Source organism: Chinchilla lanigera, unplaced genomic scaffold, assembly GCF_000276665.1.
Source record: "Chinchilla lanigera isolate Chin_1 unplaced genomic scaffold, ChiLan1.0 scaffold00089, whole genome shotgun sequence".
In the NCBI taxonomy this organism is placed as follows: Eukaryota; Metazoa; Chordata; class Mammalia; order Rodentia; family Chinchillidae; genus Chinchilla; species Chinchilla lanigera.
The window spans coordinates 7,281,244-7,304,801 of record NW_004955490.1 but is presented as its reverse complement, the minus strand read 5'-3'; the positions used below and the strand labels follow the sequence as shown (position 1 = coordinate 7,304,801).

At 34.2% G+C, this 23,558-nt stretch overlaps 1 protein-coding gene across 5 annotated transcripts in view; it reads left to right on the top strand.

Annotated features, from left to right (window-relative positions):
* The window catches only part of Col4a5 (collagen, type IV, alpha 5), a 240,931-nt gene that overhangs the window by 104,854 nt on the left and 112,519 nt on the right, over positions 1–23,558 (top strand). For all 5 annotated transcript variants that reach the window (XM_013504524.1, XM_005404675.1, XM_005404674.2 and 2 more), the window contains 16 exons: positions 773–817; positions 5,495–5,539; positions 5,728–5,790; positions 8,977–9,030; positions 9,363–9,389; positions 11,278–11,358; positions 12,910–12,972; positions 15,418–15,453; positions 15,542–15,583; positions 15,749–15,841; positions 17,293–17,346; positions 17,440–17,496; positions 17,751–17,795; positions 19,234–19,287; positions 20,796–20,837; positions 22,854–22,986. In XM_013504524.1, the coding sequence (XP_013359978.1) occupies positions 773–817; positions 5,495–5,539; positions 5,728–5,790; positions 8,977–9,030; positions 9,363–9,389; positions 11,278–11,358; positions 12,910–12,972; positions 15,418–15,453; positions 15,542–15,583; positions 15,749–15,841; positions 17,293–17,346; positions 17,440–17,496; positions 17,751–17,795; positions 19,234–19,287; positions 20,796–20,837; positions 22,854–22,986 (934 nt within the window). The remainder of the gene's footprint in view (positions 1–772; positions 818–5,494; positions 5,540–5,727; positions 5,791–8,976; positions 9,031–9,362; positions 9,390–11,277; positions 11,359–12,909; positions 12,973–15,417; positions 15,454–15,541; positions 15,584–15,748; positions 15,842–17,292; positions 17,347–17,439; positions 17,497–17,750; positions 17,796–19,233; positions 19,288–20,795; positions 20,838–22,853; positions 22,987–23,558) is intronic.

Here is a 23,558-nt window from a genome sequence, read left to right as displayed (position 1 = left end):
TAAATAAACTTTTGAAAGTGGAAGTGCTAAGGAGAATAATGGCTACCCCCCCCAAGGTAGCCATGTCTTTATTTCTGGAACTTGTAAATATGTTACATTACATGGAACAAAATTCAATTTTCTTTATTCTTTTTTTCTTTAAAAAATAAAACATTTGATAAAACAGGTGAAATTTGAAAATTTCAGTAATTCTATTGTAACTAGAAATGTGTAAATAGATTAATACAAATGTGGGTAGCCTCTTTTGCATGGAGTAAACAGCAGAAGCTAGAAAAGAAATTTTATCATATTTTCTTGTCCTATTTAAACTCTGCTAATAGAAAATGCCTTATAAAACAAAGGAAAGGTTCAAAACAGCAAATTCAAGAGCAGTACTAGAATATTTGGGTACTGGAATGATGATATTTATTAACAGCCTGGTAAGCAGATTGATATTATGTCGAAATTATTCAGACTTGTTTTTTTCTGCATAAATGTTTTGAGAAATATCTGTACTTTAATCTCATCCTTGATTTCTTACATGATTCATACTTTAAAAAAGTAAAATTTCTTCTACATTTCAGCAGTTTCCTTCTCACTAAAAAAAAGACTTTCTTAATTTTTATCATGTAGTTTATTTCAGTACTTTTAGTCTGAATAATAAATGCTTCTTACTTGGTGTTTATATTTCTCAACTTCACAAAAGTTTACAAAAAATCAGGTCTCATAACAAAAAAATAATTATTTAAGGTCTTTTCTTGAAAGACAAATCTAAATATATTATATTTTTCAGGGTGATGATGGAATTCCAGGACCGCCAGGACCAAAAGGAATCAGAGTAAGCAATATTTAGTATATGTCAAAAGTTTTGCTACTGGAAACATAAAAAAGCAAATGAATCCAGGTATGGTGTCACAACCCTGTAATCCCACCACTGCAGAAGCTGAGGCAGGAGGCTTGCTGTGAGTACAAGGCCAGCCTGGGCTACATAGTGAGTCCAGAGAAAGACCCTGTCTGCAAAACAAAACAAAACAAAACAACATGAAAAGTGGATCTAACAGCCACTGAATGACTCTAAGAAGACTAACATAAGAGAAGTTGGAATAATTAAAAAGTCAGAAGACAGCACAAAGGGCATAAAACAACGGTTTACAGAAATAATAACAGAAAACTTTCCAGATGTGGAAAAGGAATTTAACACATCAAACCCCAGATAGCCATGATCTGAAAAAAGTCAATACCACATAACAATAAAAATGCCGGAAATCTAACACAAGAACAGAATCTTAAAGATTGCCAGAGAATAACCATGAAGTAACTCTAAAAGAAAACCCATCAGAATTATGACAAACTTCGGAGGAGAACCCAGCCAGCTTGGGAAGTGCCTGAGACCTGGCAGCTGGCTGGGCTAGGGGAATGCATTGCCTGACTCATCACCCTACACCACCAGGATGGCAGCCAGCAGAGGAAGTGCCTGGGATCTGGCAAGCTGCTCCACCAAAGGAACCCAGAAATGCCAAGACAAAGGATCAAAATGCAATCTCAGACCTCCAGCCCACCCAGAAGAAGTCTAGGAGACACCAGCAGAAGAAACTGGAAATCACATACTTGAAATTTCTGAAATGGTAGTATCTGAAGTAAAGAAACAACTCCAGGAAGCTATAGAGGAAATCAGATGAGAAATAATCTCTCAGGTAAAAAAAGAAATGACAATCATAATGAAAGAATTGCTCAGCATATCTAAAGAATACATAGATAAAAAATAGAGGACCATAGAAATATGATGGAAAACTTAAATGAACAATATAGGAAGGTATTCAAATGCATGAAACAGATTCAAAGAGATATCCAGGAAATTAAAAATTCCATTCAAAGCTGGAAAAACCACTTAAACAAAACTGAAGATAGACTCTCAGACCTTGAAGACATCCTTGCAGCTAGCGACCATGAATGGAAAGATATCTTAAAAAATAATTAGGAACCAGTAAATAACAATTCAAAAGCTGCAAGATGATACAAAAAAGAACAAGATAAGACTGAGAGGTGTCAACTAAAAAAGCAGGAGTCAACACCAACAACATAAAAATACTCTATTCAGAAGTAATAGCAGAAAATTTCCCAAGCATGGGAAAAAAAAGTGACATAGAGATAGTGAGGAATATATAACTCCAATTAGCCACAACTAAAATAATTTTATACCCAGACATATAATAGTTAAGGTCCCAGAAATTGAGCATAAGAAAAGAATATTAAAAGATGTTAGAGAAAACAAACAGATTATGTATAAAGGAAAGCCCATCAAAATCACAGTAGATTTCTCAATGCAAACCATCAAGTCAAGAATAACTTGGAATGAAGTATTTCAAATCCTGAAAGAAAACAACTTCCAACCCACACTGATATATGCTGTTTCAAAATTAATGGAGAATTAAGATACTTCCACAACAAAGAACAACTGAAGGACCACCAAACCAACCCTATAAAGAGTACTGAAATATGTTCTAGAAAGAGAGAAAAGTGACCAGAATTCCAAGAACAACAACAGAAAGAAACCATGAAGCAGGGAAAGCAATTAAACATAGGGAAAAAGTACAGAACCAACAGCCGGAAAGTAACATGACAAAGATAAGCCAATACATATCAGTTATAACAAAGTAAATGGCCTCAATTCACCAATTAAAGGAAACAGACTGGCGGAGTGGTTCAAGAATCAAAATCCATCAATATGCTGTATACAAAAGGTTCATTTAACTCAAAAGAAAATCCATAGACAAAAATCAAAGGATGGAAAACAATACTCCACATGACAGGAACCCAGAAAAAATCAGAGGTAGCTGTTTGCCAAGAATGTGAACTTTAATGCAAAAATCAAACACAACTTCAAGAGGAAGAGATAACAATACCCAATTATATGAGACAAATTTTAATACATATGAACAACTGAATAACCCATAACACAATTGTAATGGGGAAATTTAACACCCCATTGACACAAAGAGATACATCAACTAGACAAAAAATATGCAAAGAAATAAGAGAACTGAACCAAACCTGTGAACAAGTGGACTTAGTAAACTTTTACAGATTGTCCCATACAACCACATGAGAATACACATTCTTCTCAGGTGCACTTGGGATGTTCTCTAAAATAGACCATTTATTAGCCCAAAGAATACTTAAGTAAATGCTAAGGAATTGAAATTATCCCATGAATGCTATCTGACCATAGTGTCTATCCCATTCCCTACATTTGGGAAATTACCATAATATCAGTGAATTGGTTTTCTTTGGTATTAGTCTTCTTCACCCTCATTGACGACAGTGAGTGTTAAATTTGTTCCTTTAGGGTTGTCCAAGGGATCTTAGATAATCTTTTCTTTATTTGTTCTTTTTTCTTTTTGCTGTCTGAATGTTCTAGTATCCCCACCCTGTCTTTAAACTTTGACATTCCTTTCTTTTCATCTGAGTATTGCTAAGACTTTCAACTGAGTTTTTAATTTGAGTAGTTGATTGGTCCACTTCCAGGATTTGTATTTGCTTCTTTTTCAGAACCTCTATGTCTTTACTGAAATGTTCTTTCATATCCTGTATTGTACTAATTCATTCAGCTGTAAACAGTTCTTTAAGTTCACTGATCATTTTAACTGCTAATTTGTGCAAAAAAAAGCCTACCACTTTCAATCCCCAGCATTGCTTTGCAAGGAGAGAATAAATATCAGTACTAGCAACTTTTAAAGACCTTCTAAAAATCTTGCTTAAAATGTTCTTTACTGTTCAACTAACTTTGGAAAAGAAAGAGTAATAATGTAAGATATGTTAGGAAAAAGAAAAGAAAAAAGTATACTTTAATGATAATATTTATATACAAGAAAAGAAGGTGAGGGAGGAGAAATTTGAGAAGATATAAGAAAGGATGGAAAAAAGACAAGGCAAGGGAATATAAATAGAAGCAAGAGAAGATATAGGGAGATAAGATCAAATTAATGAACTAGCAAAAACAAAATTAGAAAACCATATGAAACAATCCTTGGTGTGGAAGATGACAAAACAAGGTAATACACAATAGAAGCAAAAGCAGTAACATTTATATACATTTACATGTATACATACTCCCCCTACGTGCACAAAAAGGGAAAAAAACAGGTCCAATACTCAACCTTGTAGTGATATTTATACTGAAGGCAATTGTTTCCCTCAGACTTCTATTTTTGGGTACTGCCTGGTAAAAAGGGGATAAGTGAAACAGTTTTAAATCCAGCATTTAGCATTTGTCCAAGTAGGAGAAAGCACTTAGGTCAGTCTGCAGGCTGAGCTCCTCCCCTCTGTGGTTGTAGATGAGACCCTTAGTTCTGTCAGTTTCCAGTTGCCAGAGTGGCCCACACTCACCAGCTAAGTCTCTGCTGGAATTGAGCACACTGAAAAACCCACCAAGTCTCTCACTCATATAGTCCATGGGTAATTCCTGACTATGGCCCAAAGCTTGGTAAAATTACCAGATTGCTCTGGGAGAAGCGAATGCCTCCTAACAGGGGGAGGTTGTGTTGAGGATTCGGGGCCTGTGTTCAGACTAGAAGCCACAGTCACCTAGCCTTTCGCTAGGCCCTGCCACAGCGCCTCTACACTCAGATGCCCCCACCCTCCTCCCATACATCACCTGGTTGAACTCTCTTCCTGCCACAATACTCAAACTGCCATGGTTTCCTGCTTCCTGTCTTTTGTTTTTCTGTTTCCCTCCTCCTGGTTGATTATGCTCACTGCCATTTGGGTTTTGCGTTGTCTTCCACATCCCCGACTTTCCCAGCCTGGAGTTTGGTCTTCCTCAAGCCATGCACTGGGCCTTTGATCGTCCAATGGCTTTTGTTTTTCTGTGTCACAGTCACCATTGCCCTGCACCCAAGCTAACTATTAGGGTGGATGCCTGCTGCCTCCCTGGTGGAGCTAAGTGAGGGAGTTGTTTAAAATGCCTTCTGGCTCTGGTTCTGTAGATGTTTGAGCCTCATAGGGTTGGGGCTGGAGCTAGGGTGTGTGTGATCTTTTAGATCTAGCCTGATAAGCTGAGAATTATCACTGTCATTTGCCTGAACTCATGTCTTCTTTCTTCACAGGCTTAATCTCTTTACAGTAGCAAGATCCACACTCACAAGAATATGCTGAATTTTCCTTTTATCTCCAAACTTGAGGCGAATTTCTCTTCCCTTACTGAACATCTATTAGTTCCGTGCCACAGTGGGTTATTTCTGCTCCTTTATTTAACTTTCTAAATACCAACATTTCTGGTTTTCATCTGGTTGCTAGCTCACTGAGGTTGCAGTTTCAGATGGTTTTCCTATGTCGTCACGGAGCCACATGCCTGTTGGTTTGGACGAATATCATGGATCAGTTTGTGAGTGCAAGCTGGCTATAGTCTTCCATCCTCAAGAAACCTAAATATAATTTCCATAATGTCCTCAGGTAGGGTATTATTTTCATTGTTATCAGTTGTCATGTGTTTCAAGGACATTATTTCTTCTTACAGGGTCCTCCTGGGCTTCCTGGATTTCCAGGGACACCCGGTCTTCCTGTATGTATAATCTGGAGTTTTTTATTTTAAAATCCCTTAAATTGGTGATGTAGCCCAGTAGTGTGCTTTGCTAGCATGTGTAAGGCCCTTAGTTCCATCCCCAATACTTCAAATAAATAAGTACATAAATAATACCCTTAAAAAGTAATGTAAAACATGTTGTGTACATGTTATATCCTTTCACAAAGGGAATGCCGGGCCATGATGGAGCCCCTGGTCCTCAAGGTGTCCCTGGATGCAATGGAACCAAGGTGAGATTTCTTTGACCTAATATTAGATTGTATCCTTGATAATTAATAGACTTAAAACTTTAAAGAATGTAATACAATGAATGTTGAAACTGAGATTTGTGGCTTCATGTCTAGGACATAGGGTAGGTTCTGACTTACCATTTTCAATACTGTATGTTAAATACCCATGCTTTCTTTAAGCATGTGTAATTAGCTGCCATATTGCATTGAGTTAACGATTACCCACAAGTCCTTTTCTCTCATGGCACAAGTTAGGATGAGAGTTTAAAAGCAAGTAAGTATATATGTTTCAAATATTATATCAGTTGTCAAGAGTATTCCTTGGTGCCAGGTGTGGTGGTGTACGTCTGTAATCCCAATGTAATCCCAGCACTCTGGGAGACTGAGGCAAGAGAATCAGAGTTCTAGCCCAATTCAGACAATTTAGCAGGACCCTATTTCAAAATAAGAAAAATGGCTGGGGATGCAGTTCAGTGTGAATGCCCTGGGTTCAACCCCCAGTACCACCAAAAAAAAAGTAATTTGGAGGAATGCTACTTACTTTTCCCTTTTTAAGAAAAGTGAAATGCAATTTAAATTTTGAAATATTTCATGTTGTTTTTTACTTTGGTAAAGCTTTTAGTATGAAACCTAAAATTCTCTTCCATCAGCAAACAAAATGGATTCAAAAATTTGAAAAGAAAAACAAAACTTTTGATATGGCAAATATTTTTTCCCTGACTGATGTTTTTTGTTTTAGTTAACTGTTTTGGTTTTTTTATAAAGTTATAGATAATAAGGAACAATCTGAACAATCTGCTATTCTTCCAAACGTATCTATTGTAGCCTCAGTTCCTATCCAATCATTTTTCTCCTTGTCCTTTAGGTTCATGCAATATATTAACATTTTCAGTATTTCCTTTTGCTATTTTCCATTTGGCACATAACATGCTGTGAAGCTATTTGTGGAACACTCTATATTTTTATAACTATGGCACATGCCAGGTTTTATATTAGGGCACATATTTACAATAACACTGTTCTGTATTACAACAACTATGTTTCTGATAATACTATAGTGTGTACTTGAAGGTATTATATTTCTCTTTTCTTCAATATTTCACCAGGCCATTGTGGGCCTTTACCGAAAATAATAATAGTTTATTTTAACTGCGTGCTTTTTGGAAACTTATTTGTGTTCTTTATTTCACCTCTGGAAACCTGTAGTGTAGGATGTGTGGGAATTAATTTGCATAACAAATTTCATGTCAAAGTGTTTTTTTGTTTTGGTTTTCTTTTGATTTTTTTATTTTTATTTTAAAAATAGAAGGAGGAAAATATTACCAGACAGACAACATTTTACAAAATAGCAAAGCAACAGTACAGACAGTACGGAGTTACAAAGTGGTAGGGAATTAACAATGCTTGTTGTATTACATATTGATATCTTCAAAGTAGTTTCAAACAGATAGAGACATGCAATGCTGATCAACCAAGGACTCACTGACAGTTTCTTTCAGCAAAGAAATACAAGACAGTAGAACAGCCATGTTGACTATCCTGCATACACATACATACAAAATTTCTCCTTCTTTCCCTTCTCTTTTCCCACATCCCAGTTGCCCTTTACCTTTGAGTGCTTTCCTATCAATTCACAATGTCTATCATATCTCCTAGTTTAAATTAACTCTTTCAGGTTTTACACTAGTGAGACAATGCGGTGCTTACACATGCAGGTCTGATTTATTTCACTTATGAGTATGGTCTCTAGTTGTAACCATTTACCTATAAAAGCCTCGAGTTTATCTTTCTTTACACCTGAGTAATATTCCATTATATAAAAGTACCACCATTTTCTCATCCAATCTTCAGTGGATGGACATTTGGGTTGTTTCCACATTTTAGCAATTACAAATTGTGCTGCTATGAACATAGGTGCACATACATCACTGTGATATGATGTTTTTAGATCTTCTGGGGGTTTTCTTTTGTTTTGAGACAGGGTTTTGCTATGTAGTTCAGAGTTGTCTTGAAGTCACTATATAGCTCAGGCTGTCCTCAAAGGGGATTATATTCTTGTGTGTATTTTGTTTATTTGTTTATGTGTTTTTTTGTCAGCATTCCTTAAGCAACAATCAGATCACTAAGGAAGTTTAAATTTGAAGCCCAAATGTAGTTACAATATGTATAGAATGGAGTATGATTAAAAGAATTTGTTTTCCTTTTCTAACACAACTGCTTAGCAGATCTAATGATTACTTTTTTGGTTTTGGCCACCAATTATATGAGCAACAGGTTTTAAAAAATTGAATGGATTTATTACCTGTACTTTCACATAAGATTATTTTCTTATACCTCTTACTGTGTAAGACAATAATGAACCTTAGAGTTGGAGCTATAAGGTATTGGTTACTTTTTTCTGCCTTCTCAATTTGAGGTACAGGCTATTTCCTTGCTGGATCTGCTTTTTTCATGTGTAAAAGTGGTGGTAGGGCAAGGGGTATGGAAACTAGTGCAAGGGCACATAGACTTAGTAATTTTACTCTTTTAAACTTTCTGACATGATTATTTCTAGAATTACAATACCATATAGTTATTTGAAAGGAGGATGCATTGGGGTTCTTCTGAAATAATTTTAGTTTTTGATTTCTAAACCAAATGTCCATATTAGTAAGTGAGAAAAATTGGGTGCCTAGAAAACATAATGTTCTGCAATTGCTAGAGTTATTGCTCGTATTGTTCTCTTGGTGATATTAATGCCCTTCTTTCTAACCGTCTTTCCCTCTTTGCAAAAATAATTTGAAATAGTTGACAATAAAAGAAAAGGTATAATAGTGCAGTTAAAATAAGAATCTATATAACACATAGGTAAGAAATCGGGGCAAATCATTAACTGTTAAATGTCATGATAAGAATCTGGTTTGATGGTCTCCAAATGGATTTGTCAGAAGAAAATGACTAGTGTAGAAAAAAATTTTCTTTATTTCTGATTAGGATGGATGATTAGGGATAAAAATATCTTGGTAGGTTGAACTGATATGGACAGTTGATATTTGAAATAATTGGAAAGTGACAAATAATAAATTTTTGGCAGTCTGGTATGTTTCAAAATGGCTTTTTCAGAAATCTTTTCAATAAATCATTGTTGATATATTCTTTGTTTCTTGTTTCTCTTTATTGTATTCTCTTTATTTTAACTTCTTTTAGGGAGAACGTGGATTTCCAGGCAGTCCGGGTTTTCCTGGTTTACAGGGCCCTCCAGTAAGTTGTAAAATTCAAGATTATAATGAATACAGGAATTAATGGAAGAAGTGGAGGTATAGAGAATGAGCTCAATGCACTTGTGTGGAACTAAACAGAATATTTTAAAATAGTGAACTGAAGAGATTTTTTAATAAAAGAAGTTGTTAAGATAGCTCTCTGCTGGACAAAACCAAGGGTTCTATATTTAATATAAATGTTACCTCTAAGTATCCTAAAACAACTAATATTCAGAAATGATCCTACATTAGTTTATTGTTTGTATTCTTTTTAGAAAGTATTCTGTTCTCCTTTCAAATATATAAAATAATCCATTTCCTTTTTAATATTAGGGACCTCCTGGGATCCCAGGTATGAAGGTAAGCATCTCATGCTGTGAATGTAAATATTTTGAATAATATATTTTGAAAGGCTGAAGCTCTGATATGATAATGACTTGGACTTCATTTCAAAATGGGTGCTTCTAGATATTGTGCAGATACACACATAGGAGCTCTCCTTAAGTTGCCCCTCTGTTCCCATGACTTTAAGTATACTCTCATTGTTGACATACTTGAAAATGTGTATATCAGACTCATTCTTCTTTTTTGACCCCCTTATTCTTCATCTTATTACATTGATACAGTTGATCATCTGTTCCCTCTAGAAGTGTTCTTTACTATGACAGCCTCCTTTTCTACATCTCTGATTTTTTTTTTGCATCTCTGATTATTCTATAGTCTTTTGTGAAAACTCATTCTGTTCTATTCAGCAAGCATCAAGACATAGCGCTGACCCCTCCTTCACTTCTGTGCCAACAGACATAATATTGACTACTATATAATTGCTGAATACCTGCATTTATATCTTCAGATCAGACTTTTCTGAGTTAGATACATGTGTTCAACTGTCCCCTTGATATGGTGAAGATATCTCCCAGACATTCAAATTAATGCCCACCTAAAGTAAAGCTGTTCTTCCCTCTAGTAACTTGTATCTCTAATTTTCATCACTACATAGTATATACAGTTTAAACTCAAAACCTGAAATGCAGTGTTCATATTTTTCATGGTTTCACAAACTCATTACATTCTACCATGGAATACTATTAAGTTTTCCTATTAAATGTATCTTAACCTCATCCACTTTTCTCTATCTCCACTGTCAAGACCCTAATCTTAATGTCTCATCTAAAGTACTGCACTAGGGCGGCGGATATAGCTCAGTGGCATGGTGCCTGCCTGGCAAGCCTGACGTCCTGAGTTTGATTCTCCGTTCCAAAAAAAAAAAAAAAAGCTAAAGTACTGCAGTAACGTCTTCACTAACCCTTTCTCACTACTACCCCCCACATTCCACCTGGTTAGTTCTCAACCAGTGAAGGATGATCATTATAAAATGTATATCAATAATTTAATCTCCCTGCTTATGAACCTTCAAAGTTCCTGCTGTTTGTCTAAAATAAAGTCCTCCTTCTTTTCCATGGCATGTAAGACCTTCACGTACTGGTCCTTACCTAATTTACAGCCTTGCCCTGAACCACTTTTCCCTTGTCTCACTGGTCATACTATTCTGCGATCAATTATTTGAATGTGGCAAACCCTTTTAGGGGGTCATTTGTATATACTCTGCCTGTTACTTTTCCCCTTATCTTTACTCGGCTGGCCCTTTATTGTCCTTTAGGTCTCAACCTGAATATTCCCTTCACAGGTTGCCTTTGTTTGACTACCTGTGCTAAAGTAATTTTCTCCACTAGGCTTTCATTATTCACCGTACCATACTGTTTTTCTTCATAGTCCTTGACAGAATGTGATAATGTTTATTTACATATTAGGATCTTCATTTCCACATTATATTGTTATTCCCATGAAATAGAGACCTTATTTATTTTCTTCGTTACTGAATATCCAGAGCCTAACACAATTTTGGCAAATATTTGATAAATATTTTAATGAATGATTAACAGAACATACTACAGGCCCATGGTGGTGAATCTGCAGCACACGTGCTGCAGCAAACTGTTTAATCCTTGAAACATCTAAAAGGTTGGCCATGATGGCTATAGGCTCTTGATGAACCTATTGAACTTCAGTACACTCTGGCTTCTCCCTCTTTTTCCTTTAAAAGGTAAATTTATTCATTAAACTACTGAGCTGGTTTAATATTTCACTAGACTTATGTGACAAATTGAACTATCTGATAATTGTTTGTGCTGTTCCCAATTTTCATATTTAATAGTTTATGACATCTATTCATATCTGTGTTTTTTAGGGAGAACCAGGTAGTATAATTTTGTCATCATTGCCAGGACCAAAGGGTAACCCAGGATATCCAGGTCCTCCTGGAATACAAGTAAGCATCCACGGATTTTCTTCTTTGTTGGTATGATTGAACAAGATCACAGCAACTCATCAAACCTTCGTACCCTCTGTTTTAGTCATAGAAATCATATCGTGTTTGCTAGACATTACATGTACTTTCTATCTGTAAATAAAAGCATTCTGGGTCAGAGATAATTCGAGTAAGCTGTATGTGTTCTTTCATCTTTCTGACCAGTGGTCACACATATTTTTTTTTGGTAAATCTTCATCAATTTATGAAAGCCAGAGTATAGATAAATTATGCAATAACTACACTATGCAGTATTTCTAACACTAAAACATTACCTCCTAATACATATTGCAACCTGAAATAGTACAATACACTAAATTGAAACTAAACAGCAAAGATTACAACATTTATGTCGACATTTATGTGAAGGACTAGGAATTGCAAAATTATAATTACAGAAAGTGGGCTGGTGGGTCCCAGTATCCATAGGACTTGTAGGTGACTCCAAAGAGGCATGGTTCTATTTCTGAGAATATAAAAAAATAAAATGAACACCTATATACCCAATACAACATTTAAGAATTAGAAGTGGGGCTGGGGATGTGGCTCAGAGGCTCAAGCACTTGCCTAGCAAGCACAAGGTCCAGCATTTGATTCCCAGTACAAAAAAAAAAAAAGAATTAGCATACTACAGTTTTGAATCAACCTGTTTTTCTTGGCAGTCACATTCTTCAGCATCTGAAGATACATCTATCATCCTGTTTTCACTGATTGTTAAAAACAGCTTCTTCTATATACTTATGTTTCTAAGCAACAAAGTACTTAATTTTGCTTTATAAAATAATATAATATTTATATAATTTTCTGCAACTGATTTTTCTATTTGATAGAAGATCCATCCATATTATTGTATATAGCTGTAATTCAGTCATTTTTGCTTCCATATGACTTTCTATTTGTAAACATATTAAAATTTATTTCATTATAAAATAGTATAGGATTTATACTTAGGCACAGAATTGCAGGTTTGCAGGACAGGCAGATTTTCAGTTTGTGAGGATGCCAAATTGTATTCCATAATACTTGTATCATCCCCTTGTCACTTGTCTCAGTTAGTCTCAGTTCTCTCTTTGTCTTTAAACTTACTTTAAAATTAGAGAGGCTTCCTTGGAAGTCATAGCCTTTTCCTTCCCATTTCTACCTACTGATGTTTGCATGAAAGACCTGCTAATATTTGTCTACCTTTATTGCTTTGTTTTGTAGAATTTTCTTATGTGTTTGTCCTGCAGTTTTTCTACCATTGTAAAACATAAACTTTCTGAAAGCTGTGTTTATTCTATTTAGTTGAATTCCTTTATAAATGTTTAATCCTTTTATTTGTATACATTTTAAAATTCTACTTATAATACTTACTGCACAATTACAGAATTATAAAACACAATTCTGGTGACCACTTAAATTTAAAATTCATCCACTTAGTTCTTTGTAAGATACAATGAGAAGCTTTAGTTTTGGGTTTGTTTCTTGTTTTTGTTGTATCTTTCATCCTTTTCTTTTCTCTGTTTATTACAGGGCCCAGCTGGTCCAAAGGGAATACCTGGGCCAATTGGTCCTCCAGGACCACCAGGTTTGTTGGTAAGCTTCTTCTGCAATTTTATTTCTTTTTTTTTCTTTCTGACTCCTTTCACCAATATTAATATTAATTGTAATATATGAAACTATAATTCACTTTTATTATTCACAACTATAATTTTGTTATTTAATGCTGATTTATGATATGGTAAACAATATGCACTCTACATAAAAGGCGAGATTTAATATGAAATTGTCTTTTCAGTGTTAGGAATGAAACCCAGTGCCTTGAATATGCTGAGTATACACTCTACTACTGGGATACATCTCCAGCCTGAAAGTACTTTTTTGGTTGCCTCCTGATATGTTAAGTCAGTTTTGACCATCTTCAGGAAATCTCCTAAGGCAATCTTCTCGTAAAATCTTCTAGTTTCTTGGTGAAATATGTTTCTGGAAACTGCAACTTATTTGTTGAAGAAGAATAAAAAGCAGCTTCACTAAAAAATATCATCTCTCATTTCTTAGATTACTCAGATAAAATAGTTGCATTGATGAAGTAAATAATCACTCTGCAATGGGATCATAAATATGCGTACCCTAGGAAAGAAGCAAAGCCTTCTGAAGAAACTAATTGTACAATCAGTTCTCTTACTCCCTTTACAGTCACTCTTATTTTCTATACTAATGAATTCTAAGTCTTTTTACCCTGTAATAATTTTTTAAAATTTATTTTAAGAATAAAAGAAGGAAAACACATTAACAAACAGACATCCATTTACAAAATAGCATAAGCACAATACATGCAATACAGAATTACAGACAAAGTGGTAGGAAATTAACAACTGTTGCTGTATTACATATTGATATCTTCAAAGTGGTTTCTCAGGGAAACAAATAAAGACATGCAAGATTGATCAAATAATTGATCATTAACTGTTCCTTTCAGTAAAGCGATAGAAGTCAGTAGTACAACTATGTTAGCTATCCTGTAGACCCTGTAATAATTAGATTTAATTCAAGTCATGTTTTGGACTTAGCTGTTGTTGCCTTTTAAGAGGGTAAGAAAATTGTGTATCAGTCAAAATAGTTTCACATATCCTGCTCTATTTGTCATACATTTAGGTGCCAGTTTTCATTATACTATACCTTAATAGATTGTATAATTGCTTTTTGTGGTGATTGGTTATCTATTCCTGAATGAAGGAAATGTTTGGTAACTACTATAAGAATATATCAGAAAAGGTAGTGATTTCTGCTTTCCTAGAACTCCTTGGAAAAGGTTTAGAAAACTCCTTTGTTTAGTTTGTTTTGAAACTCTGGACCGTGACTCTTCCCTAACTCTGCTGTTTAAACATTGGTTTTCGCTGGGTATTTCTGGAAGCCTTGTAGCTTCTCAACCTGCTCTGTCTACAGTTCTAAGTGTTCCTTCAGTTAACACTAATTCAGCAAATGAAACAAAATCTAGCAAGTGCCACCAAGGTGTAACACATAAATAAATAGATCCCTTGAGATTAAGGAATGATATACTTGGGCAGACAAGTGCATATTTAATTTCTCAGATTTTGAAACAGTCTCAAAAACATAAAGACAGATTGCTGAAAAATAAAACTGGATTTACAAAATAAATACATGCTTTTTTAAAAACTAGAATTCATTGCTTTAGGGTATCTAAATTTACCCATAATTCTGATAACAGAAAAATGATATTTGTTGACCTTTACTTTTTTATTGATTTTTTTTGGCTGCTGGTATTATCCTTCTCCTTTACTTCCTAACTTTCTGCTCCTGTCCACGCCTATCCTGTCACCAGAAATTTTGATATTTATTTACTTTGTTTTAATCAGTTTAAATGTGTGTCTCTGACTAAAAAGCAATAAAGGAAAACAAACCAGGGCTACTTTTTACCTTGTTGGGGATTGCACAGCAGGTAAGTGCCTTAACACTGAGCTACATTCCCCAATCACAAAAACAATATTTTTTTTTTACTTTTTATTTTAAAGAAAAAGAAACAAAAACCAAAATTTCAAAACAGTGTGATAGGAGGGTAACAATGGTTGATACATTGCATATTGTTATCTTTAAATTAGTTACTCAGAGTACAAGATATCAGCATTTAAGTGTCCAAACAATATTAGCACAAACCCATATTTTCAGTGAACTAAGAGAAATTAGCATAACTATTTTAACTATCTTTTGTGTGTATATATGTGTGTGTGTCTGTGTATGTATGTGTATATATATATATATATATCTTTTTTTTTTCCTTTTGTTTTCTTCTTTCTTGTTTTTTCCATCCCCCCAAATCAGTTTCTCTTTTGAAGTTTCTTCCCATTTTACAATATCTATTGTACGTTTTGGATCTTATATACTCTTTTATCTTCTCACAATAGGGAGACAATATGATGAAAAACAATATTTTTGAAGATTTCTTTCAGTCTTTTTATGAAACAAAATAATTTTAAAATAAACAAAGTAATATAACATTTTCCTCTTTTCTGTATCTCTCAGGGCCCTCCTGGCCCACCAGGACCGCCAGGACCAAAGGTAATTTTCTTTTTCTTTATGTCTTTATTCATTGTAGATTATTTTACTTATTGGAAATGAGATTTTAAACTGAAACTTCTCTCCTCAGGGGAATATGGGCTTAAATTTCCAGGGACCCAAGGGTGAAAAGGTGAGTAAGATTTAGTTGTTAAACCCTTAGATATTTTCTCCTTTCATATTCATTCAAACTATCTTTTTCCTACCTTTGTTTCTTGCAGTCGACATCGTTTACATGTTATGTTATTGTCTGTGATAATTTATGAAATATCACTGTCTTATTTTACCTTAAAAATAGGGTGAGCAAGGTCTTCAGGGCCCACCTGGACCACCTGGGCAGATCAGTGAACAGAAAAGACCAATTGATGTAGAGTTTCAAAAGGGAGATCAGGTAAGTAGGTAGGGAGGAAATTAATTAAATTCTTGTTATGAATATGTTAATTAATTTAATTATAATCGGGGCTGGAAATTTAGCTCAGCGGCACAGCACCTGCCTGGCAAGTGCGAGGTCATGAGTTCAATTCCTGGTACCGGAAAACAAAAACAAAAACAAAAAATTTAATTGTAATCATTTCACAATGTTTTTATATATCAAAACATCACATTGTATATCTTAAATACATACTATTTTATTTGTTAACTATAACTCAATAAAACTGAAAAAATAAAATAAGAATTTAAAGAAAGATATCTAGCTATGAAAATATCATTCCATTATAATGCATTATAAACTAGCATATGGTTACATATGAGTGTATTTTATAAATAATACGGATTTGGCATAATTAAAATTTTTAAAGTAGCTTATTAGGATATCATTTATATACCATACAATGTATCCAATTTATTATACATTTTATATATTGATAGGATAGTGGAACTACTACCACACCTAATTTTAGAATATTCTCATCAGCCCTCTCCAAAAATTACATACCTGTTAATTGTCCCTCCCTATTTCTCCTCAGATCTCCAATCCTGTGCAGCTACTAGCTGTTTCTTGGCTCTGTAGATTTGACTGTTCTGTATATTTTATATAAATAGAAGCGTACACTATGTGGTCTTTTCTACCTGGCTACTTTCACTTAGTGTAATGTTTTTAAGTTCAATGATTTTTTTCTTTTTTGATACTGGGAAATGAACTCAGGGCCTCGTGCTTACCAGGTAGGCACTGTGCCACTGAGCGACATCCCCAGCCCTCAACGATTTTATAGAATGTATCTGTACTTCATTCCCTGAGTAATGGTTCATTGTGTGGATAGTGTACAGTTTGTTTACCCATTCATCAATTGATCGCATTTGGGTTATTTTCATTTTGGACTATTTGAATAATGTATTCATGTATAAAATTACATCATAGTAATATAGATCAGGATTTGTGCATTTTTATTTCACTTAAATGCTAATGAGAACATTAAAAATAAAGGAAAATTGTATTGAAATTCTACCATTAGTATAGATTGAACCATTTTATTCTCTGCCTAAATGTATATGTGTTACGGGAGCCCCCAAATCTCCTAATTTTTAGTTGTCTTGCTTTATATAAAACATTTTGTAAGAATAAAAATCATTAATCTTTTCATTTAAAGCATTGTCTTGTTATTTGTCTCAAAGCATGGCTACTGTATAACATGCTAGAAATAAAGTGAAGCAACCAGAGAGGGCTCCAAATTCTATTTCCTAGGAGATTTCAACTTTGAGTAAGGAGTATTCTATTATTTTCGGTACTGCATGAATCTACAGTTAAGTATGCTAAGAGTGATCCTAGCTAGTTCTAGTTGTTAGAGTAATAATGCATGTTTGAGTATTATCATTGCTTTCCTTCTCCCTATAATTATATAGGGCCTTCCTGGTGACCCAGGGCCTCCTGGACCTCCGGGGGTACGTGGTCCTCCAGTAAGTAACCTAAAATAATTCAGCATTATTTCATGTAAATCGGTATTGATAGTATCCCATGGACCAAGGTGAAATTACTTTTTGTATGTACAGGGTCCTCCAGGTGGTAGGAAAGGTGAGAAGGGTGAGCCAGGAGAACCAGGCAAAAGAGTAAGTCTTATAACTACCAAACTTTGTTCAAAATATTTTAATATGTCCATATGTGTTTTTTTTTTTTTCTTAAATCCTGCTTTCATTGCCTGGAAATATCCCTACTTGCATACTTATTTTTTATAATATTGAAGTGTGGAATGTTTATTTAATATAGTCCAGGGCAGGAATAAAACTTGTTATATTCTTTAGTTTTATGCTTCCTAACTAATTAATTTTATGTTCTTACTCTCTCATTTCTTCATATCCTATAGGGTAAACCAGGCAAAGACGGAGAGAGTGGCCAACCAGGCATTACAGTGAGTAGCTGAGGTTATTTCTCCTCACCCAAACTGGCAGTAGTCGTAGATATGGATTAAAAACAGGATAGAAAAAAACATTTACAATTTGGAGGTAGGTTAAATAAATGAAAATTATTCTTTCTTCTCTTTTGAATATAAATTGGAGATAATTTTATTTCAAAGTCAGCTCTATTAACATTTTACTGAATAATTTTTAGTGCATATTTCTATGTTTTGATAAATGTCCAAATGTGTAACCACCTCCATAATCCCAGTTTTGTAACCCTCAAAAGTTCCCTCCCATTCTTTGCTTATCATTTCCTCCCCTAATCCCCCACTCTGAACTTACTGCAACAACTGATCTAGTCTCCATCCCTATAATTTTACCCATCCTAGAAGGTTGTAAAAGTAGAAACATTGCATGTAGCTTTTTAACTCATAAGTCTTTGATGTAGCATAATATATTGTACCATGTGTCAGTAGTTCTTTCCCTTTTATTGCTGAGTAGTGTCTGGATATAGCAAGGTTTGTTCATTCATTTACCTGTTGAAGGATATTTTGGTCGTTTCTGAGTTTTGCATACTTATAAATAAAACTATAACATTAACATGTAGTTTTTTTCATCTGTGAACATAAGCTTTTTCAGTGCGCATTATAAAGGTTTTCAAAGACAGATACAAAATTTGATGAAATTTGAAGGCTATACTAAAAGAGAGATTGCTTAACAAGAGAGAAGGTTAGAAATACTGAAATGATTAAATTTCAAGATAACTTTAACTAAACAGGCAATCCTCAACTTAGAAAATCTAGTTCATAGAAGGCTTAAAGCATTTAAAACAAGAGACAAATTCAGAGCCTCAGACTTAGGCTTCTTTTAGAACAACTGATCTTTGTTTTGTGATTGAAGCAGCCATATACTCAACAGTTGCCTCTGATTGTTTTAATTCATTCCCCCAAGGGCATGGAGAGAGGCGGCTCTCTGTTTACATTGGGAGAGCCAAGTCAGGACAAATAATGATAACTTTGCAAGTTGGTTCTTTTCGCAAACTGCCAGAGAGTTCAAATAATGACATTTCTATAGGGGTGAAACTTAAAATGAGCTCCAGTGCTGTTCTTTGTCCTACAATTGCTGCTAGGCTGCTGGTTTCTACCTTAATTGTGAGCTATTTGTTATCTAGGCTGCTGCAGAACTGAGGGGGCAGGTATAGCAATACAACAATTGAAAATGCCACTGAGGTCTGTGTACTTATTATAATTTAACCTTAAAAAACCAAAATAAATAAAATGCTCCTTATATTGCTACAAACTTTGTTAATTTCTACAGTTCTAAGAAGAAGCTGATTTTGATGGACTATTTGTGCCAGTGTACCCATTATTTCTGTTATGGAGCAAAGGATTTTGAAAAGTCCCTCATCTATCACTTATGCTGATATCACCCTGTCCTCTTGTTTTAAAGGGTTTACCTGGAGATCCTGGTTACCCTGGTGAACCAGGAAGAGTTGGTGAAAAGGTAAGTATTTTAATACTTTAAAGTGCCTATTTTTGTTCTACTTGATATCATACTTTTCTCTCCCAAGGTAGAGATATAAATGAAAAATCTTATAAATAACTAGCCTTTATATTTAAAACGTGCTGTCTTTATCCATCTTTTGATGTTGTTTCTTTTCCTTTTATATTCTATCCCTTCAATTTTCTTCCATTACTCTAAATTACAGTTCATATAGTGGAAAAAGAAGAAAGATTATTTAACTCTTCCATTTTCATTTCGAGTTCATTGCCTTTGTTTGTACATGTATTGGTAAAATTTTTTTTCCAGAAAAGGATTCAGCACTATATTAATGCAGTCCTGTTCATAGAGAGACTTGTAAATGGGAATTTAGTATATCTCTTCTAAACATTTGTACTCTTTATGCAATTATTATCTGTAAGTCTGTGGATAACTGTTTGTTGTTGCTTTCATTGGACAATTTCTGACTGACTAATATCATTTAGTTACCTGTTTTAAGAGTGATTTTGAAAGAATGTTTGAAACATGCAGTTATCTCATTTTTAGCATGTCATAAAATACCAAGTCCTTCAAGCCCTTTGGTCTCTAATTGCTTTGTATGGAAACCAAAATGCAAAGCTCTGCTTTTCATGCAAGAAGGGAAAGATATTACAAACTTGAATGTAACCAGAAAGCATGTATTTTCCTTGCAGTTTAGGAAGCTAGATCCAATTTTTCGTTTGACCTAAAAGGTACAGTTAGATAAAGGGAGCCATAGAGTTTCTTTTGAAGGAGTATAAAGATTATAAGGCAGAGTAGTTCTTTCAAAAGAGTGATATGTAGATGAACAGTTTCTATGAACAAGTCTAGAACCAGAATAGAAGTGTTAGATAAACGTCTATACTTAAGTAGCAGTTGAATATTGAGTTCTCCATGCTGTTGTAGCTACTAGTCAAGGATAAAATTTTTATCTGACCTTGTTTTTTGTTAGCTTCTAATAACAAACCCATAGAAGGAATCATAACTGATTAGCTGTTCCTGGTGTTACACACATCACCTCTAAAATATCTAGCACTAATAGAAAAAACATTTGACTTATGCTCTTCACTAATTTTGAGAAATAATAAGGATAGATGTAAAAATAATGATGGTTTCAACAGATTCTAGTGACATTATTTTTCATTGCTTTATTTCTAGAGTATTTATAGAAGAAAATACGAATCTTAAAATCAAAGAATGTTACAGTGATAAGTCTGATCCTAAGCCTTTGTTCTCTGTATATAAAGCAGAGAATTTAATTAATTTGGTCATGATTATATAGCTACTAAACATGAATCAGTACCACATGTCATCCTAGGTCTAGCCCAGTGTTGTTTTATTACCTCCTGTTATATTTCTCGTTACGTATATTTTATTACTGATTTCAAAGTATGTTTATGAAACTTTTCAATAGAAAAGTCTCATATTCTCTTGAGGAAATTGATGTTTTCATGTGATTTTTTTTGCTAACATTTTGCAATTGTGTTGAACAGGGCCAAAAAGGCGAGACTGGGCCACCTGGGCCTCCTGGAGTTGTGAGTCTTTTTTTTTTTTTTTTTTTTTTGAGTCTTCATTTATCAAATTGAATGCTGCATTATCATTCTTGCACCTTAATTATGTACTGCCTACCTTTTTCTCACAGAAAAGTTCAAGTCATTATCAATTTTTATTGCTCAGAAATATTTACATCTGAAAGTTTCATTAATGTTGGCCTCAGGGTCTTTGTACCATTCTCTCTGCTTAGTAATTCTCCACAGTAAAGATCCAAAATAATGGCACTGTAATATTTTTGCATCATGATTGCCACATGATTTCTCAACCAGCAGGTGGTGCAAGTGTAGCTTACAAAGGTTTAATTAAAAAAATAGCGGGTGGTGGGTGGTACTGTCCTTCTACAGAACACAGGAGAAAGATAGAATTGGGTAGAATTAATCCTAATAGATTTTCTCAGTTTGCAGTTATCTGACTCCTACTTCTTTCTTTCTTGAGTTTATGCTTTCTAGGGACTCAATAATAAATGTAGGCAGCTGTTTTCAGATGTTTGTGCCATGTCTGCATTCTCCATGAAATTTAATTCAATATATTGCCAAGATAATTAAAAGTAAAATGTCATTGCTGAGGTTGGACAGTGTTTTTTTCTTTGGTTTATTGGTAAGATTCCAGACTTTAGACTTGACTGTGCATTGAAGCCACAGCAAAGTGGGTGCCATAAAACTTAATCTATATGTCCAGACATTCTAGTAACATTAATTTTTTTTGTCCATGGTATGTCTCACTTATTAACACTTAGAACTATATTAAATCTACTGAGGATATATTTAAGTACTTAGACAATTCTTATAATTTCACTTTAAAATCAGGGTTTCAGTTCTTCAGAAAATAGTCTCTTTAGTAAATGAGATAATAAAATTTTGATGAGTATCAGAATAAATGGAAATTTTGAGAGTTAAGTCCTACCCAGAAGCTCACATTCACTTTTGAACTACTGTCTCAATTCTGGGTCCTACAATTTTTATTCTCCTTATGTGTTAATATTTTTTATATCTAATAGATGTAAGATGAAATATCATACCTTGGTGGTAGATGTTTATTTTTACCTCAGGCTGACAATTTCTTAAATCTGAAGTTTATTTACCTTTTTAGGTCTATGAGATTAATTTTAAATAGTTTATTTTATATGATGTTTTTTACAAATAAACTTAAATCTTGAATTCTAAGAAGACATAGGAAAAGGATATGATCAGTCAGTTGGGTTTAAGCAATATAATCTTTATCTAAGAGATGATTTTTATGGAAGAGGAGAAGAGACACATGAGTTAACTTAGCAAAAAACCGAGGGCGGCCATTGTACATATTTGGAATGGCATATGCAAAGGTGGAGATAAGTATGTGTAAGTTGCGTGAAGTGATTCTAGTAGACAGAATTCACTTTGGTAAGAGTTTATTGCTAGAAATAATAAGAGATTATGTTGAGAGGTATTAGAAATGAAATGACCTGAAAGAGTCTAGCATAATAAGTAGCAGCAGATGTAGTAAGAAGTAGAAAGCCATTTGGAGTGCTTAAGCAGAGTATTTAACTCAGACAAGTTGGGTTATGAGGTATCATATCTTAGCAGCAGATTTGGATTTGAAGGAACAAGTGTAAAAGTGCATCTGTTAGTCCAAGTGAGTTGAGGATAGTAGCTGTGGCAAAAGGAATGACCAAGGAAAATTGGAGAGACATTTTTGGTAAAGAATTGTCAAGCTTTAGATTATTGGAATGAATTGAATGTGCCTCATAAGAAGAGACAACAAGAAAAAAATCTACCAACTTTGTAAGCCTGGGTCTAGGGAAGGTGATAATATTGTCATTAATATCAGACCTTTCCTAAATCAGTTGGAAGATAAAAGTGACAAGTAATGTAACTCAATCTGTGTCATAGTCTTAATGATTTCATATCTGAATACCTTATAAAAGTGGGGCATCATAGTCATATGTAGCTCCCAAATAACTTTTAGGAGAACAAGAGTCTTCCGTTTTGATTTTCTTTATTTTTTCATTCATGATAAAGGTAATACCTAGACCTGGGACTGGTGTTACTATAGGAGAAAAAGGAAATATTGGATTACCCGGCTTGCCTGGAGAAAAAGGAGAGCGAGGGTTTCCTGGAATACAGGGTCCACCTGGCCTTCCTGGTCTTCCAGGTAAAAGAGACTATATTTTGTGCTTAGCACATCAATAATAATCCATGTATATACTTTACCATACTAGTTCCGGGATAAGAATGACAGTAGAAGACACAAGTACTTTTGAATTGCCAGATTCTTCCCAGCTTATACTATATTCTTTTTCAACAGATTCCTCACTTGTATGTTTTTTTTAAAATTCCGTTTACATAGTGCCTTTTTATCCTAAGGATAGCCTTTCTAATTTTTTATTATTAATAACTTATATCAAAACAAAGATGTGCTCCAATGCATGAATCATCACATTTTTCATGCTGTTAAGGAAGGGGCTGCTAATATCTGCTTTTGCAAGATTTCCTATATCAAAAAAGAGTAAGAAGCAGTGTCCATTTAGAATTCTAAAAACACCTAACTAGAAATCTCCATGGTGATTTTACTGTGCAATGCCACCTTATAACTCAATACGCAATTTTATATATCCCCTTTGAGGATACATAGTATAGTGTAGTATTTCCAATATGTCCACAAACTGAGCACTGCTTTTGTCTAGCATGTTTATTTCAGACTCTCTCTGAAATGGGCTTTTATTT